The sequence below is a fragment of the Pongo pygmaeus genome, chromosome 21 (genome assembly GCF_028885625.2).
Source record: "Pongo pygmaeus isolate AG05252 chromosome 21, NHGRI_mPonPyg2-v2.0_pri, whole genome shotgun sequence".
Taxonomy (NCBI): Eukaryota; Metazoa; Chordata; class Mammalia; order Primates; family Hominidae; genus Pongo; species Pongo pygmaeus.
Window position 1 is genome coordinate 7858498 of NC_072394.2, and position 22206 is coordinate 7880703.

The following is a 22206-nucleotide window of genomic DNA, read 5'->3' on the forward strand; positions in this document are numbered from 1 at the left end:
AGGAGGAGTCAACTGTGGCCACACTTATTGGGCATTGAAATCCTGTTTGTCATTCCTTCCTTTTCCATCTATTCATTGTCCCTTCCATTCATTCAGAGAGCATTTAGTGAGGTCCTACTCTGTACTGGGCTCTAGTCCAAGTGCTGAGGCACAGAAGTGACAGAACAGACATGGTCCCTGCCTCATGGTTCTGACATCCTGGTAGGGGCCACAACACAGAAGAAAGCCCATAAATAGAATAATTTCAGCTAATAAATACTACAAATTAAATAAGCAGAATGATATAGGGGAGCTTTTAAAGGATGGGAAAGAACACTGGTTATATAAGATGATCAGGGAAGTCCTCTCTCTGGTGGTGACATTTAAGCTGAGACTTGAAGGATAGAAGAGAGAATGATGGCAACCTGGACTAGGACAGTGGCAGAGGAATTTGAAAAAAATGGATACAATGCTCTTTTTGTTGTTAGCAAGTAATAAAGGACTTGAAGATGTTAACATGGCTAATATAATTTACCCCATTGTACAGTTGAGTTTACAGTTCAGTCATTATTTGTGTGTGTGTTTTTAGCCAGAAACTGGACAAAAATGAATAAATGTCCAATAATGTATAGAAAAAGAAAAGAAGTATGTATATGGTAGAGAAGTAACGAGGAGCAAGGAGGGATTAACTCTGCTGAAGATCACGGAAGGTTTACAGAGAAGTCAGTATCTGAATACGGTTTTAAAGGATGCATAGGAGTTTTCTATATGGATAAAGGAAGGAAAGACTTTGCAGGTAGAGTAGACAGAAAGAAGTGTGACACTAGCGCATCTATTAGCACTTGTAAGCCTCTATATGAATTACAACAAGTCATTCCCTCTGGGAAGACAATATCCCTTCCTCCGGTCTCAACTTCAGCCATTACTTGCCCCCTCACCAGACATCTTTGCACCATGCACAAATTGTACAATGTACATGGCATGGTAGACCTAAGTGAAACTGCAAGGGGTCCACTGTGCCCCTGCCTATCAGCTTTGAAATCCTGTTTGTTCATCCAGCCAGCCAACCAGCCATTCATTCATTCAAAGGATATTTAGTAAAGTTCGTGGGTTTTTTGGGTTGAGACTGCAGTTACAAAAAGGGAAAGACAGTTTGTAATTTAGTCCTGGAAAACCGTGAAGATCCACCAGGCAGTGACACCCAAGCAGCCAGTAGGAGAGCATCAGGCTGGGAGTTTGAAACCCTGTGTCCTGTGCCCTGGCTCATGTGCCACCCTCCTCTTCAAAGATCCTCTAGAGGCCCGGCGTGGTGGCTCACACCTGTAATCCCAGCACTTTGGGAGGCTGAGGTGGGCAGATCACCTGAGGTCAGGAGTTTGAGACCAGCCTGGCCAACATGGTGAAACCCCATTTTTACTAAAAACACAAAAATTAGCCAGGCGTGGTGGTGGGTTCCTGTAATCCCAGCTACTCAGGAGGCTGAGACAGGAGAATCACCTGAATCCAGGAGGTGGAGGTTACAGTGAGCCGAGGTTGCACCATCGCACTCCAGCCTGGGCAACAGAGTGAGACTCCATCTCAAAAAAAAAAAAAAAAAAAAAAAAGGATCCTCTAGATTATGCTTTGTAAAAATAGAGAGTTGGATCCCAAAACCCATTTTGTGCCCTGCCCCCACCAGGCAGGTCCAGCATGACTATTCTCAGGACTAGTTGTATTTTAATAGGGGATCATGGGATCATGGAGATAAAATGGCTTTAAAATCAAATGACTGAAACACTGACCACTCCTTCCATCCTCAAGGTAGACCTTTTTGGAGAGGCTGGCAATTGGTGGTGTTGGTCCTTTCTGTGCATTCTGAGCACTCTCTTTACACTGAGGTTGTTAGAAGAGGCATTCATTCTCCCCAGCAGCTGCAGCCCACGCAGGCTGCCTTTTGTTGTCTCTGCTGGTCCAGCTTTAAAGCCTCCCTGGAGTCAGCCAGAATTCACACACCCCTAGTAAGTATAAGTCAGGTGACTTTGGCAGGATTCCAAACCTCATTTTTCTCATCTGTACAATGGGGGTGATGATAATTATATCCACCCAGTGGGAAACTTTGAGAGCCAGTTGGTAGAAGTGATACATAAAAGTGTTTGAGCAAGGCTAGCACGGAGAAGACATTTGAAAAAGGTGGAGGAGGTGGAGGTGTGGCTGTCACTAGGGAAGACGGGAGCTGGTCCTGAGGGGAAAAACAGTGAAGAGAAAATATAACAGTGTAAGAGTGAGTGCTAGAGAAGGCTAATGAGAGAAAGGAATAATAAAGAGGAGAAAAGAAGTGTTTTTACCACACAGATGCTACCCATTTTACTGGTGAGAAAGCTCAAGCCACAGGGAAATAACGTGCTCAACATGAAGCTCCTCTTTTTTCGAACACTATATTTTCCTGTATGTCTTATTGGTGGGAAAATAAAATAACAGTAACAGAGAAGCTTGGCTTCTTTAAGAGAGTATCGAGCGGGCGCGATGGCTCATGCCTGTAATCCCAGCATTTTGGGAGGCCAAGGTGGGAGGATCACCTGAGGTCAGGAGTTCAAGACCAGCTTAGCCAACATGGTGAAACCCTGTCTCTACTAAAAATACAAAAAAATTAGCCAAGCGTGGTGGTGGATGCCTGTAATCTCAGCTACTTGGGAAGCTGAGGTGGGAGAATCACTTGAACCCGGGAGGTAAAGGTTGCAGGGCCTGGCTCTCTGTGTCTTACTTCCTCAGTTCTCTGCCTCATCTGACCCACTGAATAGCTCTCATGTTTACATAGTGTACTATGTGCCATTTCATTCCTAACTTCTCCCCTCTTGAATCAGTGATAATCCATTGTTTTTATCATCACTATATCTATGGGTTTTGTTGATGAGACCTGATTAACCCTAAAAAGTCATTACACTGCACAAGTAAAGCAGTGTTGGGCTGGACTGTTATCTAGATGTGTATTTTCCTTAAAAAAAAAAATGAGGCCAGGACTTCCCCTACCAAACCAAGTCAGGGAGCAGAGTTGAGAATTAAATCCACAGTATGCTGTGGGCCAGTGTTCTTGAGCCAGTCCTCTGAGAACTGTTATTCTGGAGCCGAGCAGCATTTAGGGGAGGCCAGGGAATTCAAAGTGGCTGCAGACTCTCTTGTTCTAACCAGCTCCAGGGTAGAAATTAGGATAGCACCATATGGTGAAAGGGGCAAGGATTTCATAGCCTACTTACTATCTAGGGGCCTCTCAGCTTCAATTTCCTCATCTGTGGAATAGGGGCACTCGTGTCTACCTCACATGGATGTCATGAGACCAGATTTAATGTATAGTGCCTGGAACGGGTGATATTATAGCTGCTATTTCTCCCAAGCATGTCTGTGTCCCCCAAACATTCCGTTTACCTCTCTCAATCCATGTTCCACCTTTCTCCATCCTATTTATTTCTTGGGCACATGATCTGCATGTATTACATCAACAGGCTCCCTTGCTGTCTGGCTTCTGATTGGGTTTGGCCAATGTTAGGCATGGCAGGAAATGAACGCCCACCTTACTTCCAACCCCACAGCTCTCTCTTTCCCTTTGGTTAACAGTAGCCTCTCCCTGTCCTTGCATCTTCAGGCCTGGAGATGTGAGCTCTTCCTGGCTTTACTGGCCCTGGATACTAGAGCATCCTTGGTGGTTTCTGCGCACTTTGTCCAGATATCGCTTGAACCCAGGAGGCAGAGGTTGCAGTGAGCCGAGATCGCACCACTACACTCCAGCCTGGGCAACAGAGTAAGGCTCCATTTCAGAAAAAAAAGGAGTCTGGATAATTTTACTTTCTTACATTGAAAACTTCCACTCCTTCAGAATTTCCCACTTTCTACTTTGCATTTTATATGGATATAAGCATTTCTTAATTTCCCCTCTGTAATCTAAATTTGAAGACAAAAACTGTCCAAATAAAATTTTCATAATATTAAAAATGTGAATCTCATACAAATAAAGAAAAAGCACATGTCGACTACTTAACTAAATGAATGAAAGAACAAGGAAGATGCTAATGCCATGTCAGAGCATTTGAGAAACAGATATTTATAAAGTTAGTGGGGAAAATGATGATGAAGTAAATGTGTAAACATAAATAATACTGATTAATGTCCTGCAGAGCCATAAAACAGTTAGCATTGAGTTATTGTTTCTACTAGACAAAAACATTTCTATATCTACAGAATGAAAATCTGCAAGTTAGCGTGTAACTTTTAGTCTGGGCCCTAATCGATTAAATAATAAGCCAAGCAAAAATACATGCTCCTACAGAATTAAATACTTTGGGGCAGGCCTGTGCCCCAATACGAAGTGATAAACTTGCAGTCATCCTTTTGCTTCATTTCCAAGTTTTGGAAAAGTTGTCTTAACAAGCCATGTGCTATTGGCACTGTCTCACCCTAGCACTGTACCTGGTACATAATAAATATCAATGAAGTGTTTGTTGAATGAATCCATGAATAGAGCTAACAGCCCAGCTTCCTATAGAGAAAGGTTAGCTAAGCTAAGTCAAGAGACCACAACTGCATCAGCTGCCAGTTTTCCTAGCAGGAATCACACCATTTCCCTAGAGAAGAACAGAACAGCAGTCCAAACAGGAACAATCTGTACAGGCAGGTGGCGAAGGGAACAGGTGCCAGTGGCAGGAGCTTTCTCTTCACCTCTGGCCATATGTGGCCTATGACAGCTCTATAATTGTTTTACAGTGTCAGGGGGGTCTTGTTAATAAATGGGCATTACTAGTTTCTAGCAGCACACAGAGCTGTACAGATGCATCATGAAAGCACAAAGGAGAACTGTTAAGTCTCGGCTTCGAGTCTTTGAAAAACTGGCAATGAAGCTATTACCAAAAAAGCACCTGTCAGTGAAGAAAGTTGTTGGCAGGGCTTTGGAATTTTCCAACAGGTTTTACCCAGCTTTGAGCTAACAGGTAGAAGGACAGAGAGAAAGGAGAAGATGTTCTACTCATTGTAGATAAAATCTACATTTCATGCATTTGTGAACCACTGGATTTTTATTTAATCTCCCCACCCTCAATTTGATGTTTTCAGCATTTGGAATAAAGTGGAGTTTTTTTTTTTTTTGAAGTTAGTGTGAAATAATTTCTCCAGAACAAGTGTCTCTTTAGGGTTCCATTCCGAGGAGGTCAGAACTGTGAGAGGCTTTCTGCAACTCTCATTCTACCTCACCATGGTCATTTTACAGAATAAATAACCAAGGTCTTGTATCAGTCAGCTTTTGCTGTGTAACAAACCACACTGGGTTCACTAGCTTAAACCTGCAAGGATTTATTATTTCTCATGACTCTCTGGGTCAGCAGGGTGGCTCTCATAGCCTGAGTAGGCTCAGCCAGGGCTGGATGGTCTAGGACGGTGTCCATCTGAGTGACTGGCCATTGGCAGGCTGGTGAATCTGGTATAAATTATCTCTGCTGCACACGTCTCTCACCATTCAACAGGCTAGCTTGGCCTTCTTCACCAAGTGTTCTCAGCATTCCAAAGAGCGAAAAAAAATAGGCAATCCTAATGCACAAGTGCTTTTCAAGTCTCTGTTAACTGTTGTCCCTTTGGCCGCAGTAAGAAGCTCAAAGATGGCCGGGCACAGTGGCCCATGCCTGTAATCCCAGCACTTTCAGAGGCTGAGTTGGGTGGATCACCTGAGGTCAGGAGTTCAAGACCAGCCTGGCCAACACAGGAAAATCCTGTCTCTACTAAAAATACAAAAAATTAGCCGGGTGTGGTGGTGGCGGGCACCTGTGATCCCAGCTACTCTGGAGGCTGAGGCAGGAGAATCGCTTGAACCCAGAAGGCAGAGGTTGCAGTGAGCCGAGATCGCGCCATTGCCCTCCAGCCTGGGCAACAAGAGTGAAGAGTGAAACTCTGTCTCAAAAAAAAAAAAAGAAGAAGCTCAAAGAGTATGGAAGCAACTACCCGAGGCGTGGATCTTTAGAGAAAAGAAGAATTTGTGGACATTTTTGCCAACCAGTCTACCGTAAGTGCAAAGGTGCAATAACTTACCAAAGCTCACAAAACAGGAAGAGGCAATGCTGGGACCCAGACCCGGACCTTGAAACTCCTGGCCCCAGTCCTTTCCACAGTACCCTGAACCCTTTTCAGGATTCCAAGGTTAACGTCCAATGACCTTTGAAACCCATTTTAGAAGTACTTGGAGCAGAGAGATTAGCAATAGGTTTCAATGAGGGTTCTTAACTTTAATGTTGAGAAGAATCCATCTCCTTAATTGGGATAATAACTTGGCAAGGGTCCCCAGGCCACCCCTACTCCAGACCTCAGCTTCTGAACTCTGCCATCCATGTTATTTGGCTTAATTTCCAGGTTCTCCCTCTCACCAACAGAACACCAGCCTTGGCCTGGGCCTTGGATCCCCTCATTCCATGCAGGGAGACACAGAATCACTGCAGGAGATGTTCGCCTTCTGGTGTCCTGTTCGACACCCTTTCCCTCTGGTCGTAGGAGGACTTAGATACTTGGGCCTTTTAGGTGCACTAATGATCTGATGCCTCTTCAAATTGGGTCCTGGAAAATGAGTCCTAGACAGTTACCACTCTGTTTTCTTTGCCGGTAATGGAGAAAGCACAACTTGGAAATCACCGATAATCCATACTCATTAAATATTTGCTCGAAGTTTGACTTAAAGGGTTGGCTGAGCTCTAACAGGGCTGAAGAGGAGGGACGGAAGCCCCCTGGTGGCCACTGGTGGCCTGGCCTTTATAGCCCTGAGCTGGTTAGCTGTAGCCTGGAAGACTAATAGAAAGGCTTGCCCTTAACTGGCTGCTGAGGATTGCTGGCCTCACACCGCAAGGGCTTTATCAAAGTGGTTCTGGAAAGTATGATTTCTCCATCTCTGTACATTTGCAGGGATGTTTTAGGTGATGTGTGAAGGGTTTGTTTTTCTTTTTCTTTCTTTTTTTTTTTTGGCCAAACTCACTTTCCACTCTTGTACTCTGCTTCTTACATGTTTTCTTACACTTGAAAGAATAATTTATCCTTCATTTCAGTTCATTCTTTAGCCTAACAGGACATAAAAGAAATTGGTCCTGGAAAAGCTACCACTCTGTTTTCTTTGCCAGCAATGGAGAAAGCACAACTCGAAAAAATTCACCAATAATCTGCACATTTTCAAGATCAAAGCAGTTTACAGAAGTATTCAAGACACACCAGTGAAGTGTTGATCTCCATTTTGTCAGCCGGCCCCAAGAACCTTCAATGAGGAGAGATACACAGGGATGGGTGGCCCTTCCACCACAAAGCCAGCTCCCTACCCAAATGCAAAGAGTTGCCCATTCTTCATTTCTTCTAAAGCCTGAGATAATAAACGAGGTCACTGCCAAGCCCTAAAGTAAACATCGTTATGATGCATTCTGCCACCATAATTAGGGATTCCTCAGCTATTAGTCAGACCTCGACAGCAGGCTCCATTCCCAAACCAGGACTGAGACCCTCCTGAATTCTTGAGCCATGACGTGCCTGTGTCACTGGCTCTCAGGGCTGTCGTCAGAGTCCCCAGCAAAGATTGAAGCATATGTATGGCCGTTTCCCCTGTGCCAGGAATAGTTCCTAAAGGGGCATTGCATTGTCATGCTTGCTGTAAAATACGGCCATTGACATTTGCTCTGTTCCTGCTGCCTGAAGGGGAATGATTGCCATCACACACAGGCTTCATGAGAGCGGCAGCTGGTCAGCCTTGTCATCTGTGTCTTCACAGTGCAGTTTTTCCCCGGTGCATCCTGGCTGCCTCTTTCCAACACTTCTCAGAGCAAGTCCCAATAAGCCCCCACCACCCCCTGCTTCCACTCCTAGGATCGTGGTCTCCATCCATCTTCCTGAGCACTAAGAACAAGTGTGCCCCTTCTAGAAAGCCGATTTTATGGTCTAAAACTCACTTTATTCATTCTCCTGGTTTTCTCGTCTTAGGAGTGCTTGCTCCTCAATCATGTTAAAGATAATCAGTGTGCCATTTTCTTCTTTTATCTCTTCAAACGGCAAAAATTTTGCTCTTCCCTTTGAAATACCACTAGTGGCATTCATGAACTTATTTTTAGATGTGTGGGAGTGTTCCAGACAAAATCGATGCTCAGCACAGATGAAGCCCCAAGTGTGTTTATCGTGGGTGGAAGAAAATGGGAGTGTTTGAATGTGGAAGGCGCACAGCCATGTGCCTGGGTGCAGTATGGCTTCCTTTCATCTGGAAAAAGGAAACAAGCATTGTCGATAATAATATGCAGATGTCCAGCCCCAAATGAGGACATATTGCTAATTAACTATATTGTTAGTTTGTTTTAAGGAGAGAGGCTGTAGTGACATTAATTATAATCTCTGTTGTTTGTTGTTCAAAGTCTATGAGACCAAATGCATTGCTAATAATATCTTCTTTAATATCTTCAGTAGAAGATTCCTAGGGTTTTTTTTTTTCTTTAGAATCCCACATAAAAGTCACATTGGGGTAATGAGGCCTGTAGCCTGAGCCTAATTAAAACAAAATCTAACTAGGCCCTCGTTACCCAATGATAACTTTAGCCATCATTATCATCAACTAGTACTTATTGGTTGCCCCCTGAGCTTGTGAAACTGGGGGAGGGAGGAGGGAGTTTGGAGACTGAAGATAGGGCCTGTTCTTTGCCTTTCAGAAATTTGCCAGCCAGTCTGCCTCCAAGAAGTCTGCCTGATTGTGTTAATCTGGGGAATAGTTACTGGTTTTTGCCTTAAAGAGAAAAAGTACTAAACTTTCCTAGACAGCCACAATTTGTTACTGATTTGTGCCTCTTCTGGAGGTTCTGAAAGTGGTGAAATCAACCCTGTTCTTCAGATTCCAGTCCTTGGTTGGTGTTTGCAGAATAGAGCAGGTGGCTATTTGCAGACTGGGACAATGATGCTTAGCACATTTTTTCCAAAAGAGGATGCATCGCCTATTTCCATAGCTTTATCTTCCTCCTATTGTAGTGCTCATCCTAATTTGCCCTGTGGCTTGGTTGTCCAAAAATCCTCACTCCCTCTCTTTTGTATTCCTCTGCCTGTGTCAAATGACCAGCTGGGGGACTCTGGCCATTCTGACCACTCTGACCCTAGATGTGGCTATGGCCATCCACCTTGGTCACAAACACAGCCACGATGAGCAACGCCAGCTATGCAGTGGCTGGAGGCAGTGATTGGACATTCTTAGTGTTGGACCAGGATGTACTCAGTATAAAGGACGCAAGTGATTAAAACGTGTGGATTTGTCATCTGAGAAAAACTGCACCCAGCCTAAAGATGAGAGGTTTTCTCTTCTCGATTCATCTCAGCAGAGTTTTCCCAAGGGTATCCAGGGCCAGCTGATGAGAATGAGGAAGGAGGGATGAGATCCCAGCACCATGTAGCTTCAGCAAACCTGCAAGTGCCCCAGAGGATGCTACCAGAGAAGTGGTAGCCTAGTGGACAAGTCACAGCGCAGTGTGATAGAAGGCTGTCAGACCAAAGGCTGGTGGGCTGAGACTGTGCGTTGGGCCTGATGTGTATAATATTTAACTCCGTTATTTCATATGAAAACAGCAGGTGTCTCTGATTGTTACTCTCACCGCATTTCAGCTCTGAAACCCTTTGGATCTATAAACCACAGCTCTTTCAGACCTGAGAGACTCCTTCACCAAGATTGCAAAGCTCCTGGACCCCTCCCCAGCTCCCTGTTCTCTTAACCTGATGCATCTGCTGCACATTTACAAGCCTTTTTTATTTCAGTTCAAACATTGCTTCCTCTGAAAACCTTTCTTTTTAATACCAATTTGCAAAGGAAGGAGTTTTATAATACCTACCTCAAATGGTAACAGTAGTTTTTCTGGATTTCTCTCCTTCATGAGTATCCTTATGGATTTTGATAGATTCAGTGTACATCAGTAAAGTACAATCTCTTTTTTTTGTCCAAATTCTCTGATCTGTGAGCAATGGGGGCCTGTCAAGCTGGCTCCTGTGTTCTTTCAAGAGTACCCTGTTAATCATTGAAAGCTTCCTTGCTTCTTGTTGCAGGAAAGTATCCCAAATTCATCTGTGCCTTCCCCACCTAAGCTCTGCACTCAATCCATTTGTCCAAGGAACGCTGGTTCCTTTTGGTGAGGGAAAACCTCTTGCAATTGTGATAGTATTTGGTTGGTGCAAAAGTAATGGCGGTTTTTGCCATTTTTTTCAATGGCATTTTCAATGGCAAAACCTTTATAATTTTCTTGGTCATCACAACTCAAAAATTAAAATCCCAAGAGGGCACATTGCTACTGGTACTGCAGCATTGTCAATGTTAACATTAAGATTAATGATAACAGTAAAAGACATATGGAGGTCACCATTCCAGGACCAGCGTGATAACTCCATAATGCTATCAGGGACCTAAGCCCACCATCTTTCCAGTCAGCCACGCTTAAACTACAGCCTCCATCCTCAGGCCTGCCAGCTGCCTGATTTCACATCAAGCCCTGTTTCCTCATTTCAGGCAGGACAAAGTGGAAGAGAGAAAGGCAAATGGCAAAACTGAATCTGAAAACTCCTTTTCAGCAGTTCTGTCCAGAACCTTCCACTTACTCCTCATGGGGCAGAATTATGTCATATGGTCACACCCAGATGCAGTGGATGCTGGGAAATGTAGTTTTTGCCAGGTCCACAGCCACCTGAAACAAACACCAAGTAAGAAAAAGTGGGGACTAGACATTGGGCAGGCAATTGCAATGTCTGCTACAGTACTGCCATATAAGGCAAAATGCTAGGCTGTAAGAACAGGGTATTTTTATTACTATTCCTGTTTTAGATAAGTTCTAAAATAATAGAAGGAGAGGAGCACCAAGCAGTAGCTAAATAATTTGACCAATGAAGATCACCTGCCTCAGCAATTGAAAAGTTCATGTGCATAAGCCATTTAATAGCTCCATTTCTTCTGTTTTCCTTCTCAGTGGTAGTCACAGCTCTGAAATTAAACTCACAAGAGGAAACATTGCTGCTGGTGCTGCAGCATTGTCAATGTTAACTCATAGATAGTTAACTCAATGTTAACTCATTGTCAATGTTAACTCATAGATTGATGTTCAACTCAAAGACACATTGTGGGTAAAGCAATATTTTCCTAAACTGAGCAGGCCCCCTTGTATCGCTTTAACTGGGGCAGAATGAATTCAATGGCATTTTGGAAAGAATGGTCATGATGCTTTCCTTAAGTTCCCAGACTTTCCTAAGGTATCATTTTCAGAGAAGAATGTTTGCTTGCCTGAATAAAACACAAAATATTTTACTTTTAACCTTGAGATCTACCCCTCTTGAAAATCTTTACTCTGCTGGAATAATTCAAATGGAATACTCAGTGAGTGAACTTGGTGATAACTGGACTGATGTCCTCAACCAGGACCTCCAAGGGGGGCTCTGCAAGGAGGATGTGCAGTAAGTCCCTTTGAGAAGAGATGAAGAAAGGTTTTCTTCTGCATTACTAGGATATTCTGTCTATTGTCTCCTATCCTAGATTTAAAGTCTAGATGACTAAAATAATGGCTACTCTCAAATCTTGTTATTGATTGAATAAAACAGGGTTTCATTCTATATGATCCATCCTTAGCCACACTTCCCCTATCCTAGGATTTCCAATTTCTTAACAGTTTGGGGGCATGCCATTGGAAGGAGGCAAGGTGTCCAGTTAAATATGTTTTGGAAGACGTGCAGGAGTAACTCAGATGTTCAGAGATTGTGCATTTCTTTATTACTTCCCATCTTCCAAATACTTTACAAACACCAAGCCTGTGTCTGGGGGGCAGGGCGGTTCGGAGAGATGGAGAAATGCCACAATTGTGTGCATAACTGAAGCCAAAACATACTTCAGCCCCAGTTGTATGACTATTCCCGGCAGAGGTACTTGTGGCCTGAACTGCCCAGCCAGTGACCCTAATGCGACACTTCCCTTTCCATGTGTAGACACAACCCAACCCAAGTATCTTGACTAATCCTGCGGGGAGGGTACACGGCTCTTATTATCTAATCTGCTTTACATGCAAAGTCCTTGAGTCCTAGAGAGTTTAAGGGGTTTGCTTGGTCTGGGGCTAAGCCAGAAGCACTCTGTGGTGGTGAATTTCCTACCAGGAAAGATTCAAGAGTCACATCCATCAATCAATCAGACTTAGTCCCTGTTTTTTCAGACATCTAGGCAAAATGTTAAAGAGTAGCAACAACACATTTTCTCCTTCTTCTAAAATGTAAGTGTTCATAGTAGGAAGAGTACTCCATTCACAGGGGAAAGGAAAGAGAGCCTCATTTTTAACCTAATTAAACAGTATACCTCCATTGTGGCTATGAAGTTAGGGCTTGGTTTACAAGAAGTACTAAAGCAATTGGGAAGCAAATTCTGGGCCCCTTCCGAGATTTGTAATCCTAAATCCTGCACAAGAAGTTCTCCATGACAATATAACTGTCCTCCCTAATCTTGTTGGAGAAGTTTTAGGGTTGGAGATTAAGGGAAAAAAGCAAGGGAACAAATGCATTCAGCTATCTCCCATTTGGGATGTCATAGAGAAATCTTATGTTGAGAAAAGATAGCATGCTCTCTCTCCTCTCTTCTCTTCACTTCTCTTCTCTTCTCTTCTCTTCACTTCTCTTCTCTTCTCGTCCCTTCTCTTCTCTTCTCTCCTCTCCTCTTCTCTTCACTTTGCTCCTCTTCTCTCCCGCTCCTTCTCTTTCTCTCTTCTATTCTTTCTCTTCTCTTTGCTGCTCTTTTCTCTCTCGCTCCTTCTCCTTCTCTCTTCTCTTCTTTCTCTTCTCTTTGCTGCTCTTTTCTCTCTCGCTCCTTCTCCTTCTCTCTTCTCTTCTTTCTCTTCTCTTCTCTTTTCTCTTCTTCTTCTCCTTCTCCTCCTTCTCCTTCTCTTTCTCCTTCTTCTTCTTTCTCTCTCTCTCTCTCTCTCTCTCTCTCTCCTAGGTTCAAACAATAATACATTTGGCCTCTGTTGCATTGAGTAATGTCTCAAAATGTCAGGGCAACTCCCTCTACCAGGATGTGCCAGGAGATGAAAACTATGGCAGAGAGGTGGCTGGAAAGGTGAACAAAGACACTGCCCCCGGCCACATCTTCTGAACTGTGGAAAGGCGAGCAAAAACATGCTGCAGAGCAGCCAGCTTTCCCCTGTCACTGCATGTTTTAAAGAGGTGACAGACGAGGTCTCTATCTCCACCCTCCCCTTGGCTTCTTCGAACATTCAGAGGCAGTCTCTGCACCAGTGAGTTTGTTCCTGAGCCCCATTCCTATTTAAACAGATATATAAAAATTCGCAGCTGGGCTTGGTGGAACGTGCCTGTAATCTCAGCTACTTGGGAGGCTGAGGCGGGAGGATTGCTTGAGCCCAGGAGTCTGAGGTTGCAGTGAGCTCAATTGTGCCACTGCACTCCAGCCTGGACAACAGAGCAAGACCCTGTCTCTAAAAAATGACACATAAATAAAAGTAAAACTAATAATCCCTTCCCTAAGGTTAGCTCTACAAGAAGATATGTATCTGCTAGTGTGTTTCAGCCTCAGTGCTCTTGACCTTGGGTGCTCAGAGTCATGAGTGTTTTTATACCAGATGTAACCCTTTGGCTGGGTCAGAGCCACTGTGGTGGGGGGCAAAGAGGGCGTGTGGAGACAGTGTGCTGAAATATACACTCCTAAACCCCAAAACATGCCCAAGAATAACAAGAACATTAACCACTGACCCAAAGCCTGGTGAAATTCTATCTCCTTGTCTTTCTCCACCAGTAAACATGAAAATGCTATCCCTGAAGGCTGGAGTAAATCTTCTGTGAGAGGAGAGGCGGAGAAAAAGAAAGGCTGGTTTGGAAAAGGAGTCCAGCAACTTCTCAATCACTAGAGAAATTTCCCCGTAGTGATAAAGAAATGGAGACATTTTTCACAGCTGGGAAAAACAGTGGGCTTGCACTTTTCAGTATAAAACCATTAGATTTCCGAATGCCTTTTCGTGACTTTTTCTTTGGCTATTCCCGTCTCTTCATCCTCATCACCTATGATTCTTCCCTCCTTCTCTCTACAACAGCTTCTCTGGCCATTCTGTTTCTCAAACCAGCCAAGCTCATTCCCATCCTGGACTTGAGTGTTTCCTTTGCTGTTCCTTTTGCTAAAATGTCCTTCCCCCAGATTATTGCAGGGTGCCACCTTCTCTTGTTCAGATCTTGCCTCAAGTGTCACCTTCTCTGAGGGGCTCTCCCTGACCACCTATCTAAGGTTTTCCCTAGCCACTCTCCATCATCTTCTTTCTTTTCTTCTTGGCAGTCACCATTCTCTGATCTGATCTTATTTATCTATGGATTTATTGTTTATTTCCTTCACCTAGTTGTACATTTCAAAATAATAGGTCTTATGTCTATCCTGTTTATTGCTGTATCTCCTGTGCCTAGCATGGTTGACATTTGTCGATTGGATGGATGGGTGTGTGGGTGGAAGGATGGATGGATGGATGGATGGATATGTGAATGGATGTATGGATGGGTTGATGGACAAATGGACAGACAAATGGATGAATGTATATAATCAATAATATGGCCTGAGAACTTTATCCAGCTTGGTCAGATCTTTTGCTCCATAGCCTACACAAAAGAAACCAACTCTGGACACTAGAGCTATAACTAAAGCCAAGGTGGTTAATCAGTTGAAGCTGTGAGAAGAGAAACACAATTTGGTTCCAGCTCTAAATGAACACCTATTCTTCCTCAAAATAGTGTTTTCATTTTTAAAGTACTTTGAAGCTTAATAAATAGCCCATAACTCATTAACCCTCAGAAAATTCCCAAGTAGCAGGCTAGAAGTTTTCTGATGATCTGGCTTTTAAGACATGAAGAAACTAAACCACGGGTTTGCAAAACAAGTTTGGAATGCCCTACTGGCTTAATTTCAGCCACTGGAATTGTCCTTGCTCCTGAATATAATGGACAGTTAAGGGTGACATTTTTTAATCATGTGTCTCCTTAACAGGTGTTTGTTTGCTTGTTTGTTTGTTTTAGAATAACCTCAATGTGGGAAGTGACACCACATCAGAAACCAGCTTCTCTCTCTCCAAAGAAGCACCAGGGGAGCATCTGGACCACCAGGCTGCACACCAACCCTTCCCCAGACCGCGATTCCGACAAGAGACGGGGCACCCTTCATTGCAAAGAGATGGCCCCAGATCCTTTCTCCTTGATCTACCAAACTTTCCAGATCTTTCCAAAGCTGATATCAATGGGCAGAATCCAAATATCCAGGTAATTCTTGGCACCTGGAAGGTGGGAGATAACAAAACAGTCCATCTTTTGTTTTCTGATGATTCCAGTGGAAACTGCTGCCTTACCTCACTTTTCTTCTTAACCCCTTAATGATTCCTGCTTAAGATCATGTTATCTCCATAAGAACAGTGCTGCACTTCATTAAGTGACACCCTTGATTGTGAGATGCACAATTATTTTGTGAACCACTCAAAAGAAGAAAACACTACCAATTAAAGTATGACACACCAAGGATTACAAGATACATACTGATTTAAGCATGTATCTTATACATGCTTATGTGTAAAATATAAAAGCAAAACAAAACAAAATAGTCTGAAATATATTTACATAAAATATAAATATATATTTTTATATATAAAATATAATATATAAATATATATTTTATATATATAATATTATATATTTTTTATATATATAATATTATATATAAAAATATAAAATATATTTATATATAAAATATAATATATAAAAATATAAAATATATTTATATAAAATATAAAAGCAAAACAAAACAAAATAGTCTGAAATATAAAAACAAAACAAAACAAAATTGATGAAATGTGGCAGTTATAGGAAAAGGCCAATCTGACCTGCGAACAGATTGGGCAAATGTTTTCAAATATGAGTTCAAAGCACTCAAGAAAGCTCTTTCTCTTAATGCCCCTCTAAACTTGCCTTGGACACCAGAAATTCCTTCACAAAGAGACAAGCTTCCGTTACTCTAAAGTATACATGACTTATAAAACAATAAGAGGAAGGAAGCTGAGAACAGGAGTTCCTAGGAGAGAGATGACTATCTTCCACTAAGTTGGGATCTGATGAAGCAGCGGGAAATGGGAGGTTAGGGAAAGGGTGACTGGGGTTAAAAATAATAACTCTCATCTACACTGAAATAGCTCAGTATACTTTACAAAGCAAATGTTGATCTGATTTGACCCTCCCAACACCCTCATGAAGGAGACAAAGCCCACGTCATTTTTCTAATACTATCAATAATGCACCAGATACTCAGGAAGTTACTGTTTGGTTTACCCAAAGTCACATGGCAGTAAATAGTAGTTATAGGGCTCAAATCCAGGCTCTCAGACTCCCAACCCACATTCAGAGGCAAACTCCTAATTTTGAATGTTGTTTGTACCTTTCTCTGTTTCCTCCCAAAGATGATCCCCATGATGGTTGAGAGAGGCTCATCCCCCGGGCAACCCAGCCCCTATCCAGCTCTCGTCCTCATATGCCTGCTTCCATACTTTTTTTAAAGATGGCCTCACTCAGTCACCCAGGCTAGAATACAATGGCACGATCATAGCTTACTGCAGCCCCTACCTCCCAGGCTTCAGCGATCCTCCCACCTCAGCCTCCCGAGTAGCTGGAACTTCAAGTGTGTGCCCTCACATCCAGCTCATTTTTTAATTTTTTTGTAGAAACAGGGTTTTGCCATATTGCCCAGGCTAGGCTCAAACTCCTGGACTCAAGCGATCCCCCTGCCTCAGCCTGCCAAAGTGCTGGGATTACAAGTATGAGCCACCACAGCCAGCCCATACTTGTAAGCTTTGCTTCCAATTCTTTCTATTTGTATAGGTGCACCTTTTCTGTACTTTTTCCTCTCTGGACCAAATGCCAATTTGCTTACATAGCAGAAAGTTCCTGAACTTGGACTCAGACCAATTGATCCTTCATTAACTGCCTCTCTCTCCGCAGACTAACACCCTCTGCATGATACGGTTTTAGATCAGGTTTTGTTGACCTGAGTTGTTTTGCTCTTAACACCAGTGTCATGGGAGCACGCAAATCTCACTGAGAACACTTAGAATACCAACCACCGCTGTATATAAAATGCTGCATTAGGTTATAGGAAATTGAAAAATGTAAGGCCTGTTCCCTCCCATAAATTAGACCTGTGTGAAGAGCCCAGCTACCACATAAAACAGTGCTGGAGGGATCATGAAGACGGAGGAGGAAAAGCACTGTGTCCCAAGGGGGTGGATCTCAATAGGTGGGAAGAAGTCAGACAGGCTCTATTGATGGTACAGAGTGACAAATGTTGTGGAGGTCACTCTTCGACAACCCATGCACAGAAATCACTACATGCCCCAGTTAAAATTTCTGCTGAGTCTTGTATTGTTTTAATTGAAAAATTGGAAAAGCAGGCCTTTGGCTCTAATGGCCCCTCTCCAGGGGCTGGCCACGTGGTGTGATAAAGAGCAATGGAGCCCCTTGGAATAGGTGCAGATTGGCAGGGAAGGCACTGACTTCATACCGTTGCTCAACCTTGCTTCCTGTCATGGCTCATCCACATGTTTATAGATGTTCTGGTTCCAGAATCAGGCAGTTCTCATCCCAAGGGTGTTTAGGCCATGCCCAAAACAATCTGAAGCCTGCTGTTGCTAGCACTTTTTCCCAGAGGTGGGAATGTCACTTGGGGCATAATGCTGAGGACTGAGCTATAATATCAGTGTAATTGATTTAAGAATTACTAATGTAAAGTCACAGGAAAATGCCTGGATGTGGGAGAATGGAAGGCTGCCGGGGACTCTTCCTTCATTGGAAAGTTATTGACTGTTTTGTGCTTGAACCCAATTTCAGACAGAACTTCTTGGGATCCCCTTTCTGTCTTCTAGATAAATCCATCAGTCTGAAAATTCCCATTCCCTACCTAGACCTCACTTGGTTCTTTATTTTATTTTATTTTATTTTATTTTATTTTATTTTATTTTATTTTATTTTGACAAGGTCTTTCTTTGTCACCTAGGCTAGGGTGCAGTGATGCAATCATGGTTTGCTGAGGCCTTGAACTCCTGGGCTCAAGTGATCCTCCTACCTCAGCCTCCTGAGTAGCTGGGACTACAGGTGTGAGCCACCATGCCTAGCTAATCTTTTTTATTTTTTGAAGAGACCAGGCCTCACTATGTTGCCCAGGCTGGTCTCGAACTCCTGGCCTCAAATAATTTTCCTGCCTCAGCCTCTCAAAATGCTGGGATTATAGACATGAGTCACTGCAACTGACCTGTCTTTTTAAAATATTACTTAAATATTAGGGAAAAGCTATAGCATAAAGGCTGAACGGCAGTTGGGATTCCCAGAGCTGGGAACCCCAGTTACCCTTTGTACAGCAAAGATCACCATAACTCCCAAGAATAAAGGTTTACCATAGCTCCAGAAGTGAATGTTATTGGCCAAATGGATTAAAAATTAATGCAGCTCCAGCCTAGCTACTGTCAAAGTCAAAAAATCAAAAAGAGTAAGCCAACAATACCTTCTTGCCTACTGCCCAATCAAGTTATTCTATTTCTGCTCTATGCAATCCCTATCTGTTAATTTTCTGTGGGCAATACAGAGGGGTGGAGGGTGGCCAGCATTTTATTGATCTGATGACGTTTTGGCCCTGAAGAAAATAAAATTGTGCACGTTTCTGGCCTTCTGTTTCTGGAAGACCACAAAAGGTTAGTATTGGTCACTCAGAAAGACGTTCAAAGAAAGAATAAAACAACTGCTACCCCTGGGAGCCCCAGCCTTCTGTCGGCGTGTAATTGTGTGTGTGTGTGTGTGCGTGTGCATGCACACACACACCCACACACCACACAGCAGTAGCCGCTGCAGCCCCATGCACCACTGCACTTGTGTAAACCAGTTCCCTGGTGGTCCTTTAAAACATGAGGTGCTTTCTACAAGGAGGTGATGGTTTCCGTGTTGGCAGCCCTCACCCCTTCCTCAGAGCACTGTTCTTTTGTTGAAATCCACTGGTTTGACACAGGGCCGATTCAGCCCAGCAGACAGCCCCGCTGGTCCCTGCTGGCCCCGTCAAAGCATTCCCTCTCCCTGGGTAGCAGAGTGAAGTCAGGTGAGGGGCCCTTCAGCAGGTCAGCTTCCGCTGCCAGGGCTTCTGGCCTCATCTGCCCCTTCCCCTGGCAACCTGCCTTTGCCCCCATCTGGTTCTCCCTAGCTGGAGCCTGGGAGCTGAATGGGAACTTGATACCCACCTTCCCCTCCGCACCTCCCCACCCCTTCAGTCTCTGGAAGTGTTTCCCACGCTCCAGGGCTAAGGAAACAGCCTGCACCTTTCCAAAGTGACATCGCTAAGCCCATGCAAGAGGCCACGTCCCGCCCCCCGCCCCCCCTCCCCCCCCCCACCCGAGCCTCTTGACTTTCAGGATAGGAAATCCTTCTAAAAGCCCCAACACCTGCTTCTGCAGAGCATTTTAACTCCCAGAAGTCAGGCAGCCTCGGTCCCAAGTGAATCAGACAATTCTATTTTAAGACTGGCTTCAAGCTGTGGAAGTGAGGAGGGGAAGAAAATAAGCAAAATAGAAAGAAATGGCCTCAGACTCCTAAACTGAGTCTCCATATGAAATTTAAAACAATATAAGAGGTTGGGTTTTATTGCAAACAAAAATTATTCAGGAAAGAAAGTAAATCCCCCAGAACAAGTTAGACTTTGGTATCCTTGGCTGGGTTTTCAGTCTGCAGCTATAGTCAGATATCAGAGACAAAAATCTCTGAAATAAATGCACTGTTAGGCTTACTACGTCGGTTCATTACTACACTAGCTATTCACAACCAAATATTCTCTTTTCTGGATCAAGTTGAGATTAGTATTCATTTCAACCTATATACTTATTTCTTTTCTCCCATTAAAAGGGACTTAAAAATAGTCATGTAAAGGCCTTTTTTTCCTTGCATAGACATATTAACATGGCCACAGGCCTCGAGTGCCGCAAGATACAATCAGATGAGTTGGCCGGGGTTACAGTTGTACGTGCTTCTACTTTTGATTTTGCCTCCTCCTTTTTCTCTAAAATACTTTTAGAGGAATGGCAGGCCTGGCTGGATAAGAATCAAGAAATTTCTCTGCCCAAGACATGGACCCATGCCCCTATAGAGACAAGCCTGTTCAGCTCAGATTCTCATGGGGTACTGCTGCCAATATATGGAGGCAGATTGACTTGTGTTTGGGATCAGGCAGCACCATTTAGTCAGCCAGACTTGGCCTCTGTAGCCCCATGTAGGTTACTGGACGTCTTTGTGCCTCAGTTTCCTTGTCTACAAAATTGGAATGACAATACTACCTATAGGTAGCTATGTAGTATAATACTATATATAAGTGTGATTATCTGTGAGGATTCAATGAGATCATCCATATGAAGTGCTTAGCACAGGGCCCAATATAGGATAAGCTTCCCAGAACTGATAGATGCTGGCTGGTGATGATATTGGAGATGAAGATGACAAAGAAAATGTACAAAAAAATAATTGGGAATCAGAAGAACTGGTTCAGAGACCAACACTATGCCTTCCTTGCTGTTTACCTCGGGACCTTGAATTCTCCAAGCCAGTTTCTGTGCCTGAAAATTGGGTCTAAGTTGTGTAGAAGGGACAGTAATGCCTGGATTGGCATGCCGCAAGTCTCAAACCAGTAACTACAGTTAGCTGGGGTTGCCACCCTTGTTCTTAGAGCATCAGCAGGTCTGCGAAGAGGGAATTAGATATCTTCCTAGTCCACTTTGTGTTCTTTCCATGGCAGCTGTGGAGGAAGAAGGGGTAGAATGATCTGGATTTAAAACCCCTGTTGGAGACATGTCCTTCGATGCTCTGTGCTCCTGAGGAAATCCTTTTCCTCTCTGGAAAATACCTGCCCACTCCCACCAGTTTCCACAGCTCACAAGGCTTAGAGGACCAACAAGCAAGAAGGCTTTCCTGAGTTTGAAGAGCATGGCCTCTGTATTCTCAGTGGCATTGGTTTATTATCAGCTAGACTGAGAATGGTGTGGGTTTCCCTATGGGAAGTGCACTTCCGAGCAAGAGTCAAGCGTTTGCTTCTAGTCAATGTATTAATTTTCAGGAGAAGGAAAGCTGATCGAGGTGCATTGGAACTTTTCCTCGTTTCCTAAGACAGAATTACCGAAATGGGCACTTCTTTTGGACTCTCTTTCTTGGAGCTGGGGAGATTGTGCCAGAAATTGAACTTGAGGCTTTTGAAAGAGTTCCCTTTCTTTTATCATCATGACTTGAGTGTGGAAAAGTCCAGAAGAAAAAAATATACTAAGACACTTCAATTATGTGTGTTAAGGATGAGAAAGGATGGTAAGATCTAGAGACTTTGTCAGTTTGGAAATCTGTGCTCACTCCACACCTACAGTTCATCACATTGATCATTGTTCAAGACACCTTTATCAACAGATTCTTTGATGCTAAAAAGCATGTAAATAGAATGAGAGCAATAGGAAACATAAAAGGAGCCCTCGCCATTGGAGAAGTCATTGATCACACTCATTAAGTCTTTTTAATTGGATGCCTATGAAACCTCAGGCTCAAGATTAGATTTCTTCTTTTGATATCAGCATGAGGTTTTCATTTTGTTAACTGTAAGGAAGGGTGCGGTGGATCCTAAGATTTGTTTGTTTTGTGTTTTGTTTTTGTTTTAATTCAGTTGAGGCAGTGGCTAGCAATTAAGGGGAAAAATAAACCTCTAAGTGTTGAGATTTAGTCATCAATATAGCTTTTGGAGTAAATTTGTATTTTGCTACTCATTGCCTGGCCAGGCAACAAATCTATTTTGTTTGGATCTGAGCAGCAGTTTGGAGAAAAAAAAAAATCATATTGACGGTAATAGCTTGAAACATGAAATTGTTTTTATTCCCAGCTTGGAAAAATTGCAGGGCACATTTTGTTTAAGCAATCCCTTTGACTCCAGTCTGAATACAAATGGAATACCAAAAGTGTTGGGCACATTCCCTCTTATCTCCTACCCAGAGACTGATTTCATTACCATAATTGCAGGCTTGCCTGGCTCTTGGCAGCCTCTCCCCTCCAAGACCCTTAATAGCCTTGCAGACGATTGTTGCAGCTCAGTTCCATCTGCAGGCAGAGGGAGATGGGGCTGCAGAGAAGAAACGTTATGTCTCCAAAGGCTCAGCATTGCCCTGTCACTGCCCAGCTTGG

At 43.4% G+C, this 22206-nt stretch overlaps 1 protein-coding gene across 1 annotated transcript in view; it reads left to right on the top strand.

Moving 5' to 3' along the window:
* Nucleotides 1–22206, top strand: part of ISM1 (isthmin 1) — an 82199-nt gene that overhangs the window by 36775 nt on the left and 23218 nt on the right. Inside the window, exon 2 of the mRNA XM_054468057.2 lies at nt 15007–15246. Within this exon, the coding sequence (XP_054324032.1) occupies nt 15007–15246 (240 nt within the window). The remainder of the gene's footprint in view (nt 1–15006; nt 15247–22206) is intronic.